The sequence below is a fragment of the Marmota monax genome, unplaced genomic scaffold (genome assembly GCF_021218885.2).
Source record: "Marmota monax isolate L192 unplaced genomic scaffold, Marmota_monax_Labrador192_F-V1.1 WCK01_AAM20220418_F8-fsc00200, whole genome shotgun sequence".
Lineage (NCBI taxonomy): Eukaryota > Metazoa > Chordata > Mammalia > Rodentia > Sciuridae > Marmota > Marmota monax.
Window position 1 is genome coordinate 1,439,534 of NW_026692549.1, and position 21,950 is coordinate 1,461,483.

Consider the following 21,950-nt stretch of genomic DNA (forward strand, 5'->3'; position numbering starts at 1 on the left):
GTGAAGTGGTCAGTCCTGGGTCCCTCGGTGGCCCTGTAGAGAGGCCACTACCTCTGAGGTGGGCAAGTGGCCTAGGAGGAGTCCCCTCTTGACACCAGCCTGCCCTGCAGCAAACAGGCTGCAGGTGGCTCATTTCCACCTGTCCTCCGATGCCAGTCCACCTCCATCAGAGGACCCAGCCTGGGAGGCTCTCTGCCTGGAGCCGGCAAATGCTCTTGCCATTAAGACCCAGGATGGTCACCAAGCCAGCACTGCCTGGGTGGGCAGGAGCAGCTCACCAAGAACTGGAGGGGAGAGAAGAGGCATTAGAGGGCAGGCAAGGAACGGGGGTAGGCATGTGCCCGCTGGCCTGGACTGCTCTTTGGCCTTTGTCCACTGGTCCTTCCCTCAGCTCCATGCTTAGGCTCCCTGCACAACCAGTGGAAGATGGACCACGAAGGGTGGGCCCAGCGTCCCTGCCAGCCCGGTGTGTTCCTCTGTGGTCCCAGCTCCTGCTGCACGGCCCCACCAACCCTGCCTCATAAGGAAGGCCCCTACGGAGGCACAGAGGCTGGGGGTCACACAGTGGATCTCATGGGCACCGCCGGACTATGCCATCAGGACACCTAGACCCGTTTCTAGGAAGCGAGCTGTCCTCACATGGCGCCACCCTCTGTCAAAGGATGAAGCAGGGCTCGGGGCTTAGGGCCTCTAGTGGAAAAGCCCGGCTTCTTCAGAGGCTGTTTGGGAGGGAGACAGGCAGGTGGTCACCTGAGGCTGTCCTCAGGCTCGGACCTGCCTGTTGCCCAACTGCCTCCCACCCCTATCCTTACAGAACACAACAGGCTCCCCTCTCCTGGTGCCCTGGTTTCCCCTGCACCCCAGGGCAAGCCCCAGGCCCCTGCAGGCCCTCACTCCTGACAGGGTGGGGGCTGGCGGCAGCCCAGGGGTGGCCCCACGGCTGCTGTCTGGCTTCCAAGACGAGGTAGGTTCCTGATGCCCACAAAGCACAGGGGTCACCCGTGCCACCACAGCCCCTCCAGCCCTCAGGCCTCCAGCTCTGAGCTGCCCACCCTGTGGACACCTAGCCCTTGGCCTGCTGTGGGCCCTCCAGGATGGTGATGCTCCTACCCAGCCTGGCCTGTCTCCACACCTGGCCACCAAGCCCCTTAGGGTGAGATCCTGATTCTGAGGGCAGCCCCTTCCCAAGATGGGATCCCCAAGATGAGGTCACCCCTGGAGGCTTCCTTCTGCAGAAGCTCAAGCCCCCCCACAGCTCCAGGGCAGACTCTTGTTCCTGAAGGTTCTAGAATAAACCAAGCCATGGCTGCCTTTCCCCCAATAGTAGCAGCCTAGGCCTGGCAGGAGGGCTATTTTGGAGCCATCCAGGTTGGGAGATGGGTGCTTGGGGCTGGGCACTCAGCCTTGATGGTGCCCACTTCTCCCACAAAGAGGGTCCTGCCACACTACAGATGGGGAGGCGTGGCTCAGCAGGACCCTGCTAGGGCCACTCAGCACATACTGGGTGGGAGGAGCCCACATCTCTGGCTACCAGTGCAGGGGACTGCTGCTGTCCCAGCCCTAGAAAGGACAGACCTAGCGCAGAGTCACTCATGGGGAGTCCTGACACAGGCCAAGGAGACCCCTGCAGGATAGGAAGCTGTTTCCTCAGAGCCATGGCATACTGCGTCCGCCCTGGAGAATCGTAGCACAACCCTGCCCAGCTCTGCCCCTGGGACATTGTGGCTCACACAGAGGCTCCCCAGCCCCAGTGCCACCTTGCAATGGGGCACACGCCCAGGTCACGGTGCCCACCCTGCCGACTGAGCTCTTGCAGTCAGCACCTACTTGGGTGCCGCTGAGCACAGCTCCGCCAACCCACCCAGGGTATGGATGGGCCCTGACTGGAGGGCTCCTGTGGAGCTGTGCCACCCAGTGCCCCAGCTGCCCTTCCGCTCCCACCCGCGGGCAGATTTAGAAATGCCAAGAAAAGCCTGGAGTTTGCTTGAGGACACAGATCCCTGAGTCAGAGACCACAAACTCAAGCTTCCAGAGAGGCTCTGGATAAAATCCCACTGCAAAAGGAAGCTTTGTCTCCTGCTCAACACCAGCCCCCTGCGTGGGCCAGCACAACCCCCAGAGGGAAGCCAGCGTGTCACTGTCTCCAACAAGTTGGGTGCAATGGGGCCGCTGCATCTAGGGGGCAGAGCCTGGTGCTGGGAGCCCACTGCGGCCTGCGGGGGCTGCGGCTAGGCAGCTCCAGCTGATCCAGTTGGGAGTGGAAGCTCAGTGCAGCCAGGCCTTCTGCCTTTTAAAACCAGGAATCCAGACCTCTAGATAGTATATCTGGGTTTAAACATTTTAAATGGGGGCTAAAGTCCTTGGCCTGTGTCAGGACTCCCTGTCCAGTGGCCAAAGTCGGCCTGTGTACCACGGCGAGACTGTCCTGGTGAGGCACGCTTCCCGTGGTTGCCCTTGGGGGGCTTGTTGGAACGGCTTTCCCAGGTGATGCTGTGCTAGCCCAGGGCCCTTGCACATCCACCCCCGGGACACAGAGCAGCCGCCTGTGCCCACATGTTTCCTGAAGAACCTGGGGAGGAACCAAGGATGAGGTACTGGGCATTGGCTTCTGCCAGCTCAGAGGTGGGCCCATACAACCTGGGGAGCACACAGGGTTTATGCAGATGGAGCTGTGGTTCCCTGAGCTGGGTGCAGTGGCTTCAGGGGTCAGCACCAGCCCTGAGCCTCCTGGCCTCCTCTCTCTCCTGCCTACACATTCTTCCTCTAAGTCAGCTGCAGCACCCGCTCTCAACCAAAGCAGTGGGTGGTGCACCCCCAGGCCCTGGTGGGGCCAGCCCACAGCAGCAGCCACAGCATAGGGGGTCAGTCCCTAATGGCCTCTCTCAGGACAGTGCAAACCTAGCTCCACCTGCCTACCTGTGCCCAGCATCTGTGGTGCGTATGGTCAGCTCTGCAGGCCCTGCCAGCCTGTGGGAGAGTTCCAGTCCCTCCTGGTGGTGCTGACTAACACATGCCTGGCTCACACAACAGCTGACACAGGTGCTGCAAGCCAGGCTCTCAGGAAGGAACAGTGGGCTCCACCCATTCTTGAAACCACCACACCTGGAGGCTGACTCTGGGGACACCTTGCAGAGCTGGGGATTTGCTCCTTAGGGGCTTTCATGGGCTCCCCACAGACACACCAGAGCTCAGGTCCCAAGTCTGCCCCTGCACTGCCAGCCCTGTGCCCACAGCCCTTGCCCTGTGCTAACTGCCACATGCGGCCTCATTCAGCAGGATACAATGTCACACATGTGACACACACAGAAACACACCAAACACAGGGAGCTCCCTGGGGCACTATGCTGGCATCTCCCTGGGACAGCAGCCTGGGCACCAGTCCTAGCCCCAGCCCACCTGTCTAAGGTACCACTCAGGTGAGCCGACTGTCTGCCAGGATTGCTCAAAGGGGCTCCACCTGCTCAAGAGAAAGAAGCCTCTGACACACCAGATGAGGAAAGGGGCTGCGGGGAGATCGAGGAGGGGCCTGGGAGAGGGAGGCGGTGAGATGGGACATGAGCTCCTGGGGACAGAACCTGGGCCATGAACCCAAAGCCAGCAGGGTGAGCTGGGGCCACAGAGGAAGACGTGGGCTCAGCTCGGAGGAGGTAGGGCCGCTGATGCCGGTGTGCGGTTCTGGGGAGTGCCGCGGGCTTGGGAAGTGATCATGACATCTGCCTTCATTTCTTTAACATTCATGGGAATGTTCATTTTTAGCAGAGATAATTTTAAACCATTTTCAAATCAACCTTTCCTGGCAATGAATAGATGGATTTGCTCCCACGGAGACACCCACAGACTCAATCTGCTGTCACTGATCTTGAGAGGTGGTGGATCCACAATCCCAAGTGCGCTGGGATGCCAGGCTGCCGGCTTGAGCACCGAGCCCCCCCTCCCTCCCACAGCACCACGGGTCAGGCCCTGCTAGACATGCCCTCTCCCGCCCCTGCCACCCAGCTGACCCTCCCAGCTGCAGAGAAGGCACACTCTTCTCAGTCCCCAATGTGGAGGACCTGGAGGAAGCGGCTCTGCCCTCAGGGCTGGGGGACTTGGGAAGTCCCCAGACTCTCCCCCTGTGATGGCCAACATGATGGCTCCTCGCTAGGGGCCACAGGACCAAAGGAAGAACAGGTACTTGATGCAGTGCCCACCACAGGCTGAGCCTCCCATGGCCTGTGTGACACTGGTTTCCCAGCAGATGTTCCACCAGTGCCTCCCAGCAGCCAGTGACCCCGGCACCCTCTAGCAGGACTGACACTCAGAAAGGTTCCCGGAAGGCAACGCCTGCTGGCAGAACACCCACCCGCTGGTTGTCTGTGGCTCCTTGTGAGCTGGGGCTCATGTCCTTGTCCCTGGCACATCTCCCTGGAGGCAGCCCCTAGGCTCCTACTCCAGGCTCCTACTCTATGACCTGTCTCTCCATGTTCCTTCAGTTCCCCTGACCCAGTGGATCCTCAGCCTGAAAATGTGGTAGCAGTAGGTGCGCCGTTTCCCAGGACATGAACCTCATAGGCTGGCCCGTTCGCAGGGCGCCCCCTGCAATACCTGGGACCCCCAGGAAGGAGGCCCTGTGTTTGCATGATGCCCGGTTCCTGAGCCAGCCCTTACCTCCAGAGGAACCACCTGCATGAGGATGGCGAAGTTGGTGAGGTGCGTGCAGCGGCAAACCGAGTAGCTGAGGTTCCCCTCCGTGCGAGCGCAGCCCTGGCTTGACCAGACACCTCCACCGGAGCTGAGGACACAGCAGCCATGGTCAGTGGAGGCAGCACTGCTCCCAGAGGGCAGCAGCTCTCCGCACACAGGCCTGTGGCCCTGTGGGCTTGCTCTGCCCCCCAGGAATGCAAAACACAAAGCCTGCGGCAGTGGCCTCTCAGGGCCAGGCCACAGGGCTGGGGCGCTGGGCTGCTGAGGCCACAGAGAGCAGGTCACAGGGAGCACGGGCCTCTCTGGGGACAGGAGGGTAGAGCTGTGTCAGCACTGTCCTTCTGCACAGTGCTCAACCACGTCCAGGGCAAAATGAAGTGTTACAGCCCGCTGTCCAAACCCGGGAGATGGCTGAACTGTCGACAAAGGGCACACGCCCAGGGGCATCTGCCAGTCAGGACGACACTACCAACACGCACAGGAACTGAAGTGTGGACCTGGGGAAACGGATATCAGTGGGCACCCCTGGGGATGGACTGCCGCGGCAGTGAGAAGAAGCACCCAGCCCGTGGCTCACGGCAGGCACCGCGAGACAGGCGCATGGGCAGCGGAAGCCAACAGTGTCAGATGCTCCACAGACATGGGTTAGACCCACAGAGAGACGACAGAGGGCACTCAGAACCCCCATGGTGGTCCAGGACGAGAGGTGAGGGCCAAGCAGGACGTTTGCGCCTTTGTGATGCTTTAGCATTGAATACTGTGCTCATATCAGACGATCATAGACAAAAACCACTTCAAGCAAACACGCTCCCTCATCAGCTGGCTCCTTCTCAGGGGACAGCATTGGTGACCTGATTTTCTCATCTGCACTTCTGTTTTCAGATTCCCAATAGGACTCTGAAGTGGTTCTCTTGGTAGATGTGAGCTTGGTAACCAGCAAAGACCAACCTGCAGCCAGAGGCAGAGGTCTTCAGCCTGGCTGTGTCCCACTTAGCTGCAACCACAGTGCCACCGTGGCTGCAGCAGGATGCGTGGCCAGTGGAAGCCGTCCCCACCTCCCTGCCATGTCCCCACATGAGGCACACACCAGTAGCATTGCTATTTCCCAAGGAAGACTGTGGGCACTGAGATTGTGACCCCATGTGGGTGGGACCTGAGAGGGTGGGAAAGGGCATTTGAGGTGGCTCAGGGGTGACACTGAGGCTGGCGAGCGAGAGGCAGGGACAGCAGCTTCTACCACGGCTTTCATGATTAATGAGCTGCCCTCCCGGGGAGGTGGGAGGCACTGAGCCCCCCACCCTGCCAGCAAGAAGAGCCAAACTCCATTGGGAACAAGGGACAGAAGAGGGCCCTGCAGCCCTCCCGTTGCTCCCTGGGCCTGATTTTCCCGGGACCCTTGTGTTCTGCACAGGGCCTCTGTCTACGGAAAATGTGAGGTGGCCCCTCAATCCGACCAGAGCAGGTGGAAAGACGTGGCTGTGAGGTGAACAAGGGCCCTCTGCTCAGGTGAAGGGAAGGAGACCACAAAGCTGCACCCCCCGAATGGAGCCACGAAGGTGTGACCCTGCCCAAGGTCCCATCTCTGGGGAGTGAGGACCCACTCCAGGGGAGGCGGTGGGGACAGGAAGGCAGCTCCGACTGTATAGAAATAAATCTGCCAGGGAAGCCGGCCAAGCAATATCGGATCACATTAAAAACGTGCCTAGGCCTACAGCCCAGGAAGGTTGCGTCCACGCACAAAAATGCTCACTCAGGTCCATAAATAAGATGTGACACATATAAATACAATAGGAGAAATATGTGCCCATTGGGGCAGGCTGCAAAACCAAGACGAGGTGGAGCGATGTGAGAAATGTCAGGCTAAACAATACAGATGTGTCCTATGAACACAACATAAACCACACATCAGTTACCGAAAGCACACATGAAAACTTCCCCCTGTTGTAACCACTGCAGGGAGAGGAGATCAGGATCAGAGGGGAAGGTCAAAGGGGACTTTGCTTTTTTAAAATAATGCTTCACTTTTTTAAGGAATAATGTATTACTTGTAAATTTCTTAGGGTACATTAAAAAAAGTGGCTCAGAATTCTAAGCCCAGTGAAAAATATCTTTCAAAAATAAAAGAGAATTCTTTCCCAGACAATAATACCCAAATTTACTTCCAGAAGCCTTGCATTACAAGACAGGCTAAGGGAACACACCAAGAGCCAGAATCCTGGGTCTGCACCAGGAAATACAGCAGCTGGAATAAATGAAGGCCTACGTGCCATTACCATGGTCTTATCTTTAATTGCTCTGCAAAGTTACTGATGGTCTGGGGTGAAAATAACAACAATGGCTGTGTGCATTCGTGTCACTTATAAAGATCCAACTGAGGGCAAGGCACAGGGCCCTGCAGGAGGAACTGAGAAGCCATTGCAGTATCTTAGAAGACATCTGAAGGCTACAGAATGGATTGAAGGTAGACACGGGTGCATGAAACCCACAAACTGTAAGCTCAGCCTCTACCAAAGAATTAAAAGGAGGTATAAAACCAAGTGCACAGAGGAAGTCAAAAGGCACCCTACAAGAGCCCCAATCCAAATAAAGTCAGAGAGAAAGGAAAGGAGAACAAAGAAGAGAGACAGCACCCAGCAAAGTGGGGATTTTACTTCAACCACATCAATAGTCATATTAAATATAAATTGTGTAAACACTCCAATTAAAACAGCAATGTTAAGATTGGATTAAAAAGCAAGACCCAGTCATATGCAATCTAAATACCCCACTTTAAGTATAAATATATAAATAGGATGAAAGTAAAAGGACAGATATGATAGATACGTGATACAGCACCTATAGAACAGCTACGTGATACAGCACCTGTAGAACAGATAGGTAATACAGCACCTGTAGAACAGACAGGTGATACAGCATCTATAGAACAGCTATGTGATACAGCACCTATAGAACAGACATATGATTCAACACCTGTAGAACAGACAGGTGATACAGCACCTGTAGAATACTAATCGAAAAAGAGTAGCTGTGTATAGATGGGACTAAGTAGCCCCCAGAGTAGCACATGTCCTAGGAGAAAGGAGGACACCGGGGTTGGGATGGGGCTCGGGGCAGAGCACTGGCCCAGCATGGGAGAGGTCCTGGGTCCATCCCCAGAATAAGAGCATTACATAATGATAGCAGGTCAGTTTTCCATGAAGTAACAATACTAAATGTATGTGTTCCTACCAACAGCACTTCAAAAGATAATAAAGGAAAATTCATACATCAGGGAGAAATGATAGCTTGAGCAGACAGCTGGAGAGTCACACCCCTCTTTCACTCTCCTCCAGTCCCTCCTGGGACAGGAGACCAAAGCCTGGGTGCTCAAGAATCTTGGATAACGCTGTATGGGATCTGCAGGTAACCTGGGCTCATCCTCCTGAACACTTCAACAGTCTCTAGGTTACTCATCGAATCTTACATGTAAATGCTACGTGAATTATTATTACATTGTATATGAATTATTATTACATTGTATTGTTCAGGCAATAATAACAAGGAAAAATCTGCACAGGTTTGATACAAATGCAATTTCTTTTTCCAAATATATTTGGTTCATGGTGAGTTGGTTGCGAAGATCCAGACCCCTTGGGCACAGAGGGCCAACTGTAACTGACAGAGCGAGTTGGCAGAAAGGCAATAAGGGTGCAGAAGAACTGGGTGCAACTGTCAATCAACTTTGGTTTAACTAACATTTACGGACTGTTCAACCCAGAAAAATATTTGGTATATTTGGTATATAAAAGTTCATGGTATATTCACCAAGATTCAACAGATTGTGGTCATATAAATCTTTTTATTAAAAAAAAATTTTTTTAGTTGTAGGTGGACACAAACCCTTTTTTAAAAATTTTATTTTAATGTGGTGCTGAGGATCAAACCCAGTGCCTCACGCATACTAGGCTAGTGCTCTTCCTCTGAGCCACAACCCCAGCCCCATATAACAGCTTTTAACAAATTTTAAAAGTTGAAGTTACAGAAAATAAATGATTAAAAGTAAATAATCAGTAGCAGAAAGGTAATTGGAAAATGCCCAACTATTTGGAAATCAAGCAACACATTTCAGAATAATACGTAGGTAGAAGAGTAAGTCACAGGAAAATTTCAAAATATTTTAAATTCAATAAAAATAAAAACAACATGTCAAAATCTGTGGGCTGCAGATAAATGAGTGCTTCCGGAAGAATTTACAGCATTCCATGTTTCTACCAGAAAATAATAAAGATCTCGTGTCATTTATCTAAGCCTTCGTGTTTATAAATTTTAAAATGAAAAGCAAAGTACCTAGAGGTAAATTCCTTCTCTGGAAGTAGGTTAAAGAGAATAAATCAATGCAACGGACGGACAACAGAAGCCTAATAGAGAGAAAAAAATCAATAGACTTGATAAGCCTCTGGTAAGAGTGGGTAAGACAAAAAAAGACAGGGGTTGAGAAGTAAGAATGAGGTTGCGGCCTCAGGACCACAGCCAGGCACAGGTCCACCAAGGACGCCACCACCAACGCTGGGCCCCCAATCCAACCGCTCAGATGAAACGGACGAAGCCTTCCAAAGAGCACTAACTGCCAAAACGCATTTAAAAAGAAACAGATGGCCTAAAGAGTTCTGTATCCATAAAATAAATTGAACATATAGTTAAAACCCTGTCAGCAATGAAAACGAGGCCTCCATGACGGCACTGGTGAATTCTACCAAAACATCAATGAAAGAAATGTGAATTCTACACAGTCTTCCAAAGTGTACCTCTTGCAAAGACCTGATTGCTTCTCTACCAAAGCCAAAGGCGTTTTCCAAAAGAAACTGCAGACAAATTTCCTTCACAAACATAGACAGAAAAGTCATCAATTATTCCAGCAAATTAGATTCAGCAACATACAAAAATGACAACACATCACAACCCCATGGTTCCAAGAACGCAACCTGGTGAGACATTCAGCGTCACCCCTAATCCCCCCAACGGGGAGACAACCAGGCGTTACCCAGCTGAGAGCAGACCATGAGGCCCGGGATACCCCTCCTCGGAGTCCAGGCCACGGCAGGACACGGCCAACACTACAGCAGCTGGACGTCGGCACGCGAGCCACACTGCATCCACATAGGGAGCCAGCCTCGGAGGCTGCCTGCACTCAGCCCCCCATGTGGCATCTTTCAGAGACACAACCACAGGGACAGAGGACAAGCCTGGGTCACGAGGACTGGAGGAGGACGTGGGGAACCTTTGAGGGGGATGGCCTTGCTCTGTGTCTTGGCTATGGTCCTGGCAGGCTGATCTCCGCGACTGTAGGAATTTACATTCCTGGATACGGTGTGTGCTCTGCCTGGCCACATCCTCCCTGGGGCTATCTTCTGTGCCACCTTTTGTGCCTTGGATAACAGCTGTGCTTGCTGGAGGGCAGCGGCTAGGGCTGGCACCTCCCTGATGGTTAGTGATGGGGAGCACTTTTCATATACCTGTTGGCCGTCTGTATCTCTTCCTTTGACAAATGTCTGTTTAAGTCTGTTGCCCCCCTTTTTTTATTTTTATTTTTTTTTAGTGGTAGTTGGACACAATACCTTTATTTTATTAATTTTTATGTGGTGCCGAGGATCAAACCTGGTCCCTCCCACGAGCTGGGCAAGCGCTCTGCCACTGAGCCACAGCCCAGGCCCCTGTTGCCCATTTTTTAATCAAGTTGTTTGTTTGCTTTTTGTTTCAGTTCCTACAGTAAAACCAAAACCCTGGAATTCCAACATCATCCAGTGAAGAGCTGCATCCCCATGCCCCTCTCCTGGGCTTCTCTGTTAACTCTCCCTGAGAGGGGGACAGTGAGGTGTCAGGAGGAATGCTTCCTCCGTCTGACCCCACAGCACCTGATTAACTGGTTTGCTGTGGGTTTTAAGAGACTGTCCTGGTGAATCCACACACAGGAAGACCTGTCCCAGGGGTCCCAGGGGCCACGGTGCCCTTCACCTGTCTGGGTCTTGCCCAGGTCTCGAGTGCTTCCAGTGTGTGCCATCCTACAGCTATGTTGGCTCCAGACCTGTGCCCTGGAGTGCGGGCCTGCCTGGCACCATGCCCCGACCAGGCTCCCCCCACCCCGCCCTCTCCCTGGTGTCCTCCTCCCCCATCCTCCCCCTGGTGCTCTCTCCCCCTCCCCCTGGCACCCTCCCCTGGCGCCCTCCCCCCCATCCTCCCCCTGGCACCCTCCCCTGTGCCCCTGAGACAGTACCTGAAGTTCAGGAAGGCACAGTACAGGAAGACGCGGTTGCTGGCATTGGTGGCATCAATGTGCTGCTTATGAGTCTGAAATGAAGGAAAAGGGACATGCATATGACATGGGGGCAGAGGAGATAGCCCCACAGCCAAGCTTCAGGGTGGGGCAGAGCTCAGCCACTGACTCTCCACCTGCTGCCCTGAGGTGGTGAGAGTGGCCAGGTGCCCGTCCCGTCCCACGCCACCCTCTGCCCACACCAGCCCAAGCTGCAGTTCCCCTGGGCAGGCTGGGACCTCCCTGGCCTGCTCTTCCCTGAGTCCGCCTCGCCTCCACACCAGGCCTCAAGCAAGCATTGCCACCCATTTCCTGTGCCCACTCCTCTCATTTCCTCTTCACAGTAGTGGTCCCATGTGGCACGTTACAGTCATCCATTTGGTTGTTGTCCCCCCAGCATGCGCATGGGATGGGAACAGAGTCTGTTCTCACTCTCTGCCCATGAGCTGGAGAGCCTGGCATACAGCAGGCGCCTACTAAACATTTACTGGGTGAATGGACAAAGGAAGAAGTGGCCAGAGGGATGGGACCCCTTGTTCTGGGGTGCGTGTCCTCTCTTGGACACCCCTGGGGACAGCTCAGGGTGCTGTATAGCAGCCTGGCCCTCATAGATGTAAGCTCATCCAGCAGCCATGCCAAGAGTCCAGGAGGCCAGGAGGCCAGGAGGCAAGGAGGCCAGGAGGCCAGGAGGCCAGGAGGCCAGGAGGCCGGGGAAAGCTTGCTCTGGGAAAGCCAGGCTGCTCGTAGGTGTCTGGCTCCAGGGACACACGGCATCAGGTTGAGTCCCAATCAAGTCGCACCTCTCCTTTGGTTGTGGCAGTCACTCTGCTCTCTGACCCCAAATGCCGCCAATGGTGAGCCTTCCTGCTTCCCAAGACCCTTCTCTCCTGCAGACTGATCATCCACTGCATCCCAAGTGAACTGGGCAGAGGGGTATCTTCTCCCTCACAGGTGCATGGTAATCTAACCATCTGGTGGTCAGGAGTGCCCAGCAGGATGGACGGCCCCTCTAGGCAGCACCTTCAAACCTGCTGCGAAGCCAGAGGCTGGTTCACAGTCCCCTTCAGAAGTCGGGCAGCACCAGGTGGTGCAGGCCCTGCTCCCACTGATGCTCTGGCAAAGGGGAACCCTCACTCCTCTTGCTTCCCCCCTGCATCCTGGGGTTCTTTCAATAGATGACAGAGCCTCTTAAAACTGCCCGTACCTGGGGACTCTGCAGGCCTCAGCCAGAACATTCCTCCCTAGACGGAGGCTTGGCCCACCCAAGTTCTCTTCACCTTCTCAGATGGGCACCTTCCACCCCAGCCCACCCTCCTCCCAGCCCCCTGTGACCTCCCATAGCATCAACCCTGTCCTGGGCCTGTACCTTATCTGTCCCTAGGTCTGTGGTCTGCCACCCTCCACTACAACAAGTGCCCAGGGCAGGGACAGTTTCCAAAAGACCCCACACTAGAGGGACATCCAGAAAAGCATGCCGCATGAATTGCTGTGGAAATCAAGCTCATGGGCAGGGGAACTGACCTCTGAGGGACGTCCATCTGCACCATGCTAACCGTGTGCCTCTCTGCAGAGGACCAAGGGGTCAGAGGCACACAGCTGTGCTTCCTGCTGCTCACCCTTCCCAGAGAAACCAATCCCTGAGTCCTGCGAAATGGCTCTGCTGACCCTCCCACCAAGAAACTGGGCAGCGCAAGCCTGCAGGCTTCACAGGTCAAGGGGAACCTAAAAGGTCAAGCCTTCCTTTACCCTGACCCCGTGGCTTTCTGCAAGAGGCACCTGACCCCTCTGAAGGCCACCTAGGAACCACCCAGCTCCTCCTCCTGACTTGGAGGAGGTGGCTTCGGAGCACGGTTCTGACCCTGGCCACCCATTCTGTCCTGGGAACATGGAATTGCATGTGCTAGGAGCTCTGGGCTGGACCAGCCACCGGGGCTCACGGGCCCTTAGCTGATGCCAAGCATTGAAGAGCCAGGGACAGACTGTCCTCTGCCTTCCAGGGCCACACATGGTGAGCTCCACACTCAGGCAGAAGAGCCTGTGTCCAGCAGCACCCCAGCCACAGGGAGATGGGTCCCATCCCACAGAGTGGGAGACATGAGCGAAACCTGGAGAGGCCACAGCCTGGAATCGAGAGCAGCATGAGGCCCCTGCACAGCGGCCCCAGACCCAAATCTCCAAGAACCCAAGTAACAAGGGAGCTCTCGGTGTGACTTGGGCCATCTAGAAGGGCTTAAAGCAAGCGGGTGGCTGGAGGAAGCCAAACCTGACCTCCCTCTTCTCCTGTGGGGCTCAGCCCTCGGAGCAGCCTGTTCCCATAAACAGGGAGGCCTCTGAAGTCCTGCGCCCCACTCCGGAGTGCGGTCACCCTTCAAAGGAGGGCCACACCTGCCAGCCGGCAAGCAGTGCGTGTGGTCTGAGGGGGCAGGCGGCCTTCCCTCGGGTCTGGGCCAAGACCCCAGCATGGAGCAGAATGGCCCTTGCCCTCTGGTCAGCCATTCCATCCCAGGCCCAGGAGCTGGGGAACTGACCACCTCCAATGTGTCCAGCTGAGCAGAGGCTCTCAGATAGTCTCCACAAAAGGAGGCCTGGGGCTCCCAGCAGATTGGGGCAGCACGTTTTGACATAGGGGGACTCAGCTGCGGTGCCAGGGAAGAGCAGGGGTGCGCTGGTCTTTACCCACATTTCATTTCACAGAGAAAGGCCAGGGGCACTGACAGCACATCATCTCCGAACGCCTGGGCGAGGGAAAAGACCATTCCCACTGGTCACCCTAGCTGGCTGGGCCACCCGACAGGAAAACTCAGCTCCCAGAATACAGAGTCATGGGGACCCCCACCCCCAATTGCAGGCAGCCACGTGTTTCAGGAGCAGAGAGCAGCAGAAGAGAAGCCCCCTATGTGCTGGACCCACAGGAACAGAAATGCTTGCAGAGGGCAGCTCCTGCCTCAGGGCCGAGGTCAGCAAGGGGAGCAAGGCCCTGATGCCCCCAGGAGCTCCACTTTGCAGTCTGCTGCTGGGCTGCTCCTGGCCCAGTCCTACCAGGGTCAAGGCCATGTTCCCCCTTGTTCTTTTGTCATGAAATCAACCTAAGGGTTTAAATGCAAAGACCCAATTGTTCTTTTGCTTATTTGGGGACAACTAATCTCTGAGCATCCCTGGGACAACTCACAGAGCAGGCAGAAGGAGCACTCACACCAGTGTCTTTAAATTTTAAGATAAAGAGTTGCTGAGTCTTCAGGGGTTGCAGACCTGGCGATATTGTGTTAAACTGGGTGCAGAGCCAGATGCCAGGGCCACCAAGTGACCCAACCCTCACTCAGAGAGTCCCAGGACCCCAGTGTCCTGGGGGCCATGCCTCTCCCATCCAAACCTCCCCACAACGCTGTGAGGCGAGAGAGGCCAAACTCCCCTCATCTAATGCATCTTCGGAAGCCCAGACCCTCCGCAGGCCCCGCTGCCCGGCCTCCCCTGGGGTGTGCGGCCTCAGCCCCAGAAAGCAGCTCTCCTGGGGCAGAGCAGACTGCAGCGCATCCCGCGTCTCTGGGCCCCACTGGCACCACCAGCCCCTCCGCCTCCCTGGCTCAGTCTCCGTGGGATTCTGCCACCTGCCCAGGCATGAGGGTGGCTGATCTGGTGGCTTTGGGAAAGTGGTCACGGTATTTAGGGCCTGGTGAACCTCCCCAAACCTCCCCTAGTTGGATGGTGTGCACAGGGACCTGAAGCAGGACGGAGGCCAGCTTGGGTCTCCACCAGGAGGGCAGCCACTGCTCAGAGGCTGGACTGAGGGACCCAGGGAGGCTCAGCAGGACGGGACCCGCCTCTTGGGGCTCCAGAAGCCCCCATGGTGCCTAACTGACATTTACATCCTGTTCCCACCAACAGAAGCAGCTTTTCTCTGGTGGGTGACGTGCCCAGCTGAGAGAGCCCAGACCCGAATCTTCAGTATACAGCCCTGCCCTGTGTGCTCCACACCCTGCCCTGCCGTTCCCAAGCCTTCTGACCCTGGCACAGGCAACACCATATCCTGGCCTCATGTCCCAAATGGGCTTGCCTACGGTCTTGCCATACAGCCAAAGGTCCTGGTCCTGGCTCCGGGGCCCCAAGTCCATCAGCACACCCAGTAACAGATCCTGACCAAATAGCTTTGAGTGGGGTCTCTTGCTGGGCGCTCTGTCCACCTGGCTCACCCAGCACTGCAACTCCCAGTCTGCTGGACACCCAAGTCAGGCCACTTTGTCCCTCTGCTCAGCCACTCTGGCAGTGTCCACCATACTCAGGGGAGAGCCGAAGCTTTCGGAGCTGCCCCAGGCCTGAGAGGACCTGAGGGCCTCTGTGACCTGCTTCCTGTGCCCTCCAGCCCCCGACCACACCTCATGCACACGAGTTGGTGCTTCTCCCTTCGGCCCCTGTGCTCCACCCTCATCCTCCCGGGTTCCTGCAGGGCCCCCCACGGCATCCTCCTGCTTCCCCACTGTGCCCATCCCCTGGCCTCCCAGGCCCTGTCCCTGTTAAGGGGCAGTGTGGCAGGGATGTGGCTTCTCATGCTCTGTCCTCAGTGACAGGCGTGCAGCAGGAGGTGCATGGCACCAGTCAGAGACCTCGGGAGGAAGGACCAGGAGCCAGGGGTGAGGCCCAGGTGCTGGGAGCCAGCAGGTCTGTCACCCTCACATGCAGCTGTCCTTCACAAAGCCACCCATGTGGTGCAGAGACCAGTCAACCAAAGCCCGGGTGTCACTTAAGAATGGCAAAATCACCCAGAAGATGATTCACGATATCAAGGTGGACAGACGCTAGGTTCTGTGAGAGCCACGGAAGATGTGACCACAAAGGCCTTCTGACTGACCGCACAGGGCAGGGGACAGAGACCCAGAGAGAGATGATGGATGGATGGTAGATCCTATGAGAGGTAGAGAGACAGATGATAGGTGACAGATGGGTGACAGGTGGATTGATAGATGACAAATATATAAATGGACAGCTGACAGATGACGACCCATGACAGGTGGATTGCTAGGTGATGGGGGAGAAGCTTCTAGGTGACCGGTGATGGCTGAGTGTGGATGGTGGTGGACAGCTGTAGATGGGTGACACAGGGACAGAGAGATGACACATGAGGGCTCTGATGGCATCCAGCCTGGGATGTCCTTTCTGTCACTTGTTCTATTTTTGTCATTGCTTATATACAGTTGTCAAAATGACAGAACCATGGTGACAGAGAACAGATGATGGTGGCCAGGAGCAGGGCTGCTGGAAAGAAGGGCAGCATGAGGGACCTCCTTCTGGGTGGCTTCAGGGATATCCCTCAAGTCTGTGTTAAAAGGACAGGGAACTGCACATGTGCGTGCCAGCCTCGGTGTCTGGGATGTGACCCCACACCGCTGTTCTGCCACCTGTCACCGTGGGGGGAACTGGGAGGACACACACAGCCTCTCTTATCACCATCTTTGCCGCTTCCCACAGATTCATCATTTTCCACAGAGAAGTCGTGCGAAGAGTTAAATCAGCCCCGTCCACGGCCACCAGACCAGGTCTCTAGCTGAGGGTTGAGCCCTGGAGGGGACAGAGGCCCAGAGAAAGATGATGGCAATGTGCCAGCCCCATTTAGACTTGCTGCCTGCTGCGTGGGCATGGGGTCAGCCTTGAGATTAGGGGCGGAGGAAAGACACACAGCGCTCACGCACAAGGGGAAAAGAACCTGAACCCCAAGCTCTCCCCGCAGGATCCCCCAGGAAACAGGAGGAAGTAAGGCCGTCCTTGAGAGCGGGTGCCAGCAGACCTGTCTGCGGCATCTACGGAACACTCCATCCACAGGAAGGAAATGAGACAAGGAACCGGAGCGCTAGATATGAAGAAAGATGAACATCGAGAGCAAAGCCATGGCCACAGGCCACGGTGAGCAAAGCCACGGCCACAGCCCACAGTGAGCAAGGCCACGGCCGCAGCTATGGTGAGCAAAGCCGCGGTCCCAGCCCATGGTGAGCAAAGCCACGGCCACAGCCATGGTGAGCAAAGCCATGGCTGCACTGCAACTCCCGGTTTGCTGGACACCCAGCTCATGGTGAGCAAAGCCCATGGTGAGCAAAGCCACGGTCCCAGCCCACAGTGAGCAAGGCCACGGCTGCAGCCCATGGTGAGTGGGCTGCCCCTCTGCGGCAGCACCAGCCTCACCTGATGAGATCACAGCCAAGGCTGAGCTGGGACTGCCCTGGGGCTGCCCTGGGCCACTCCCAGGTGCTGCACTGACCCAGAGCTGGCCCCCTCCCTGCAGCAAAAGGGTGTGGGCAGGGACTAGGACCTGAGCGCCACAGAGGGTGGCACGATGTGAGGACTGGGGCTGTGGCCTTGGGATGGCCGACCGTGAGTCCCTGAAAATGCTGTCAGGAATTGAAGAGACACAGGGTCCTGGGACCTGGGAAGCTGCTGGCAGCTCTCAGCTCTCATTTTCACCAAGTTTGGATGTTACATTAGCAGAGGCCCAGAGTGTCTGGGCTCAGAGTGGCTGGGCACCGAGAAGGATGAGCAGGTAGAGGACAGCAGGGAGCGGAGCAAGGTCGTCAGCAAGCCCAGCGCTGACAGCACATCTGGCTCGGGGGGGCGACATGAGAGAGAGGAACGTGGGCCGCGTCCTGGTTCACACCAGCCCCACACCAGTCCCACCAGGTCCCACATCTGCCAGACTCTCAGGCTGGTAGAGACTTCACTTCTTCTTCACTTCACCTGGGAGAGTCTTTTCAGATGTGACCAAAGTAAGGCTCCAAGGACAGGGCACGGGATTCGGAGGAGCCTGACACCAACCAGAGCCCTTACGAGAGGCTGGAGGGGCACAGGCAGAGGAGTGCTGTGCAGAGGCAGGGACTGAGACTACTGCCCCCAGCTGCAGGGTGGTCAGCCTCCCTGGACAACACAGGCAGAGACGGAGCCTGCCTTCCCAACTGCAGGATGGCCAGGTCTCCTGGACACTGGTGACAGACCCAGGATGGGGCTCTCTGAGGCTCAGAGAGGACCAGTTCTGCCATACTTTGATTTTAGACTCTGGCCTCCAGGCTAAGAAAACAAGTCTCTTGTGTAAAGCCACCAGTTAGTGTCATTTGTCACAGCAGCCCCAGGACATGTCGACGTCTGCAGGGACCTGGCCCTCCTTGCCTTCTGGCCCCTTTTCCACCATTTCCCGGCTCTGTGGCTAGTCATCATCCAAGCTGACCCTGGCAACCCCAGTGCCCTAGACACCAGTGCTGTGGCCAGCCCAGCCTCCAGGAAGCTCTGCAGCAGCAGCAGTGCTGGTGGGCAGAGCAGACCTGTCCCCACGCGGAACAATGTGGCCACCCTGACAGCTTCCTCCCTTCCAGACCTCACCCACGACGCTGTGCGCATCTGCCCTCCTTTCCCAGGGCTGCAAACCTCAGTTCCCTGTTCATGGCCGGCATGGGGAGCCTCAGCCTCAACTAGAATCAGGAGCTGCCGGTCACTGGCGCCTCTAGGTCCCCGGGGACGAGGTTTCCTTGCACTCCCCCAGGGCTGTCTGGCCATCTCTGTCTGCATCCAGAGGCACAACTCTGAGCTTTGAAGTCAGGCATCTCCTGTGTGGTCTTGGCCAGGCCCAAGGGAAGGCGCCGTCCCTAGAGCGCCTCCTGCCCCGCCGTCCACCCACACCAGGGCTGTGTGCTGAACTCCCTCCCCGACTATTATTCCTCAGATGCCTCCTGCTCACAGAATGCTGGTGCTATAAATAGCACTCCCCTAGACACCTGGCCTGAGCGTTTCAAGAGGCCCCACAAACTTCACTTCTGCATTATCTGGGCTGCTATGTGAGAGGAGAGAAAGACCACGGCCAGGCCCTGCCTCCGCCGGCCCTGTATTCTGAGCCAGGCTCTGCTGCAGCTGGTCCCAGCCAGACCAAGATGTGCTGTCCCAGACACCTTGGCCTGGCTGCTCCCGTTTCCAGAGCCACAGCCCAGGGACTGTTCCTCAAGCCAGAAGACCTTGTCCTGGGCTGAGAACCAAAGCATCACCTAACATCTGCACAGTGCGTGTCTGCTGGTACCACCAGCGCAGAAAGGGCGGCCTGCTGCCTGGGCCACTAGTCCCCAGAACAGAAAAAAAAACACTGCTGACAGTCCACAAAAACAGCGCCTGGTGTGCAAGCTTCTCAGGTACCAGGAAGCTCTAGTACAGTGTGCCCAGGGGGTTGCACCAGCTCCTCCAGTGCCAGGCAGCACCACGTGGGTGTGAGGACCACACCACTCGGCTCACCTTGCAGCCTGATCCTGTTGACAGCAATCCCTGTTGTGCCCACCTCTGTGTGCCATGATAGGAATGATGCCACCTCCCCAGAGAGGGCTACCCACTTAGAAAAGGGTGGGATGGCATGCCGGTCTGCATTCTGGAACCACAGGGCAGGCTGCAGGGTCTGCGGCAGGACCCATTCCTGTTCATCGTGTTTCCCGTTCCCATCTGCTGAGCCACTTCCCAGCACGGCCCGCATGGCCCCCGGCCCCTAGGCCTGACCACAGGCACACACACCACGCCCCTCCTCTAAGTCAGGGAAGAAGATGCACAGCTGGCCCGGGACTCTCCCGCTTGTTGAAGGATGGCTTTAAAAGGTGAATTGTGACCCAGACGCCTGAGATGCCACTTAACCCACGGATTAGCAGGCAACCAGCAGGTGCCACAGCCCTCCAGGGGAAGGCCCAGGAACACTCACAGACGAGGCATGAGAGCGGGAGGGACTTTGCCTGGCAGACAGAGCTGGTCCAAGTCCACAGGGAGGGACGGCCACTGACTCTGCCAGGGACATTTCCATATCAGTGGGAAGATGATCGGTATTGCTGAGTCTCAGAGCCGAAGGCAGTACAAAGCCCCAAGAGCCCCCACGAGCAGCCAACAGCCCCCGAGGCCCAGCTTCCCCTGGAAAGGCTCAGCCACCTTTCAGGGATGGCTCAACGTCCTCCACAGCTTCCCTCCTTAAATTAACTAAAAAAAAAAAACAAAACACTAACTTCCCCCCAAAAAAGACAAGGCCAGGTTAAAAAATAAATCACACCACCGGGCACAGAAGTGGAGAAGAAACGCACGAGGCCAGGTGTGACGAGAGCCCAGGAGCACCACCAGGCCAGGGCAGGGAGCAGGCCCAGGCCCCAGACTTCAGAGAGGGTCTGTGGTCGGTGGTGAGGGAGGAGGAGCCCAGGTGGAGCCCCACAGTGTTGGTGCCCAGAACTGGGGGAGAGGACCAGAGAGGGCCGGCCAGACAGGGAGCCCTGAAGCCCAGCAGAGGACGCCATTGGTGACCAGAGTACCAATGGGAAGGACCACCAAATGGACCTCAGGGGTGGTGCCCAGGACACACAGGCACTACAGGGCTCATAACGGGCCCAGGCGGCTGCGGGGTGAAGCCATCTTCACGGTCCCCTGCAGAGTACTGTTGTGCCAACTGTGCCTCCACAGACCTGCCTGCAGGCTTCTGTTTGCTGTGAGAGGTGCTCTGAGCCCAAGGGCGTCCTAGTGAGGAGCAAAGGGACCCAAGGGGACAGGGCCGATGGCAATGAACCTATAAGCCCGCAGGCTCCTGAGTATCGGGGAAGGTGACTCCCCAATAAGGCACACGGTGAGCAGGTCTCCTCAGAGCTGCCCGGCAGACCTCCTGCCCAGTGACCCTGGCCCTCAGCCCCCAAACCAGACAAATAAATAATCACGAGAAGGCCTGTGACCAGACACCTCCACAGCACCTGGCTGAGCTGGCCAAGCGCTACCCTCCCTGTGCTTTGCCAGGGAAGCCCAGCCACCCTGTGGAGGGAAGCACCTGGTCCCTGTCCTCTGGGAAGCCATGGACATCGTCCTCTAACTCCCTGATGGCTGAGCAGCATGACCTGTCCCCAGGGGACAGCGGGCCTGTCCTGCTGAGCTGTTCCTCACACAAGAGCTCACCTTCAGAGCAGGCTCAGAGATGGAGCAGACAAGAAGATGAGCGTGAAATGACCACATGGTCAACGGCACCAGACCCCACCTGGAACACCAGGACAGTGGCAGTGTCACCACACTGGCCTCAGGATACGGCTGACTGGTACTGAACTCAGGGGCAGGGGTCTCAGGCCCCTCAGGCTCCTGCAGCCTGACCCATACCTTGGACATTGGAGCCCACCCTATTTAAACACAGAGCCAGAAAGGAGGCTGATGGCCCAGGGGCCACACCCAGGCCCCACGTTCACAGTAGAGCCCTGCTGTGTGGTGCGGGTGACCGCTCCCCTGTCCCTCTGAGCACCTGGTTCAGAGATTCTCTTGCCCTCTCTTCCCCGCCCTCCCTCCAGCCAGAGACCTGGCTCCACGTGGCTGTGGGTCTCCCCACTGACCCCAGGAAGCAGCATGTCCAGTTCTGCTGGTGGCCTGGTCCCATCTTCCTCCCGTCCAACTAAAGCCACCTGAGAGGCTGGCCTATTCCTGCAGCTTCCTGGGCCCCTGTCACAGCCAGGCCAGCAGCTCAATGTCAGGGTGCTGGGTGTGATCTGGACTGCATGGGAAGGGGCAGCCAGAGAGGCCACCAGTCGGGCTGACAAGTGCATGTGACCACTTAGGACCTACGGGATCTCTTGGTGTAGTCCATGGGTCAACACTTCATCAGTGACACGCAGGTTTCCGTCCCTACCAGAAAAGGACACAGGCAGCACTTCACCACCAGCAGTCCCACCTACGCCCGCTCCTGGCCAGAGATAGCAGGCTCGCAGGTCACACATAGGGGCAGTGGCGCGGGCATGAAGGTGCGCACTGAGGACGGGTGCTAGGCTGCATCAGCTGTGCCAGGCCCAGGGTCTGCTCCCGCAGGACAGCTGGCGACACGGCCTGTGTCCTGCTGCAGGCGCTTCACTGGCCCTCATGAAGCACCACGGCCCCTCCCGACACAGTGGGAACTGGGGCCAGAGGCCAGGGGCTGGGACTTGGGCACAGGGTGACCATGTGGAGCAGGGAAGGCAGAAGGTGCTGATGCTTG

At 56.8% G+C, this 21,950-nt stretch overlaps 1 protein-coding gene across 2 annotated transcripts in view; it reads right to left on the minus strand.

Moving 5' to 3' along the window:
* Adgrd1 (adhesion G protein-coupled receptor D1) overlaps positions 1 to 21,950 on the minus strand; it is a 97,631-nt gene that overhangs the window by 22,777 nt on the left and 52,904 nt on the right. For both annotated transcript variants that reach the window (XM_046445980.2, XM_046445979.2), the window contains 2 exons: positions 10,934 to 11,007; positions 4,648 to 4,771 (listed from right to left, as the gene is read on the minus strand). In XM_046445980.2, the coding sequence (XP_046301936.1) occupies positions 4,648 to 4,771; positions 10,934 to 11,007 (198 nt within the window). The remainder of the gene's footprint in view (positions 1 to 4,647; positions 4,772 to 10,933; positions 11,008 to 21,950) is intronic.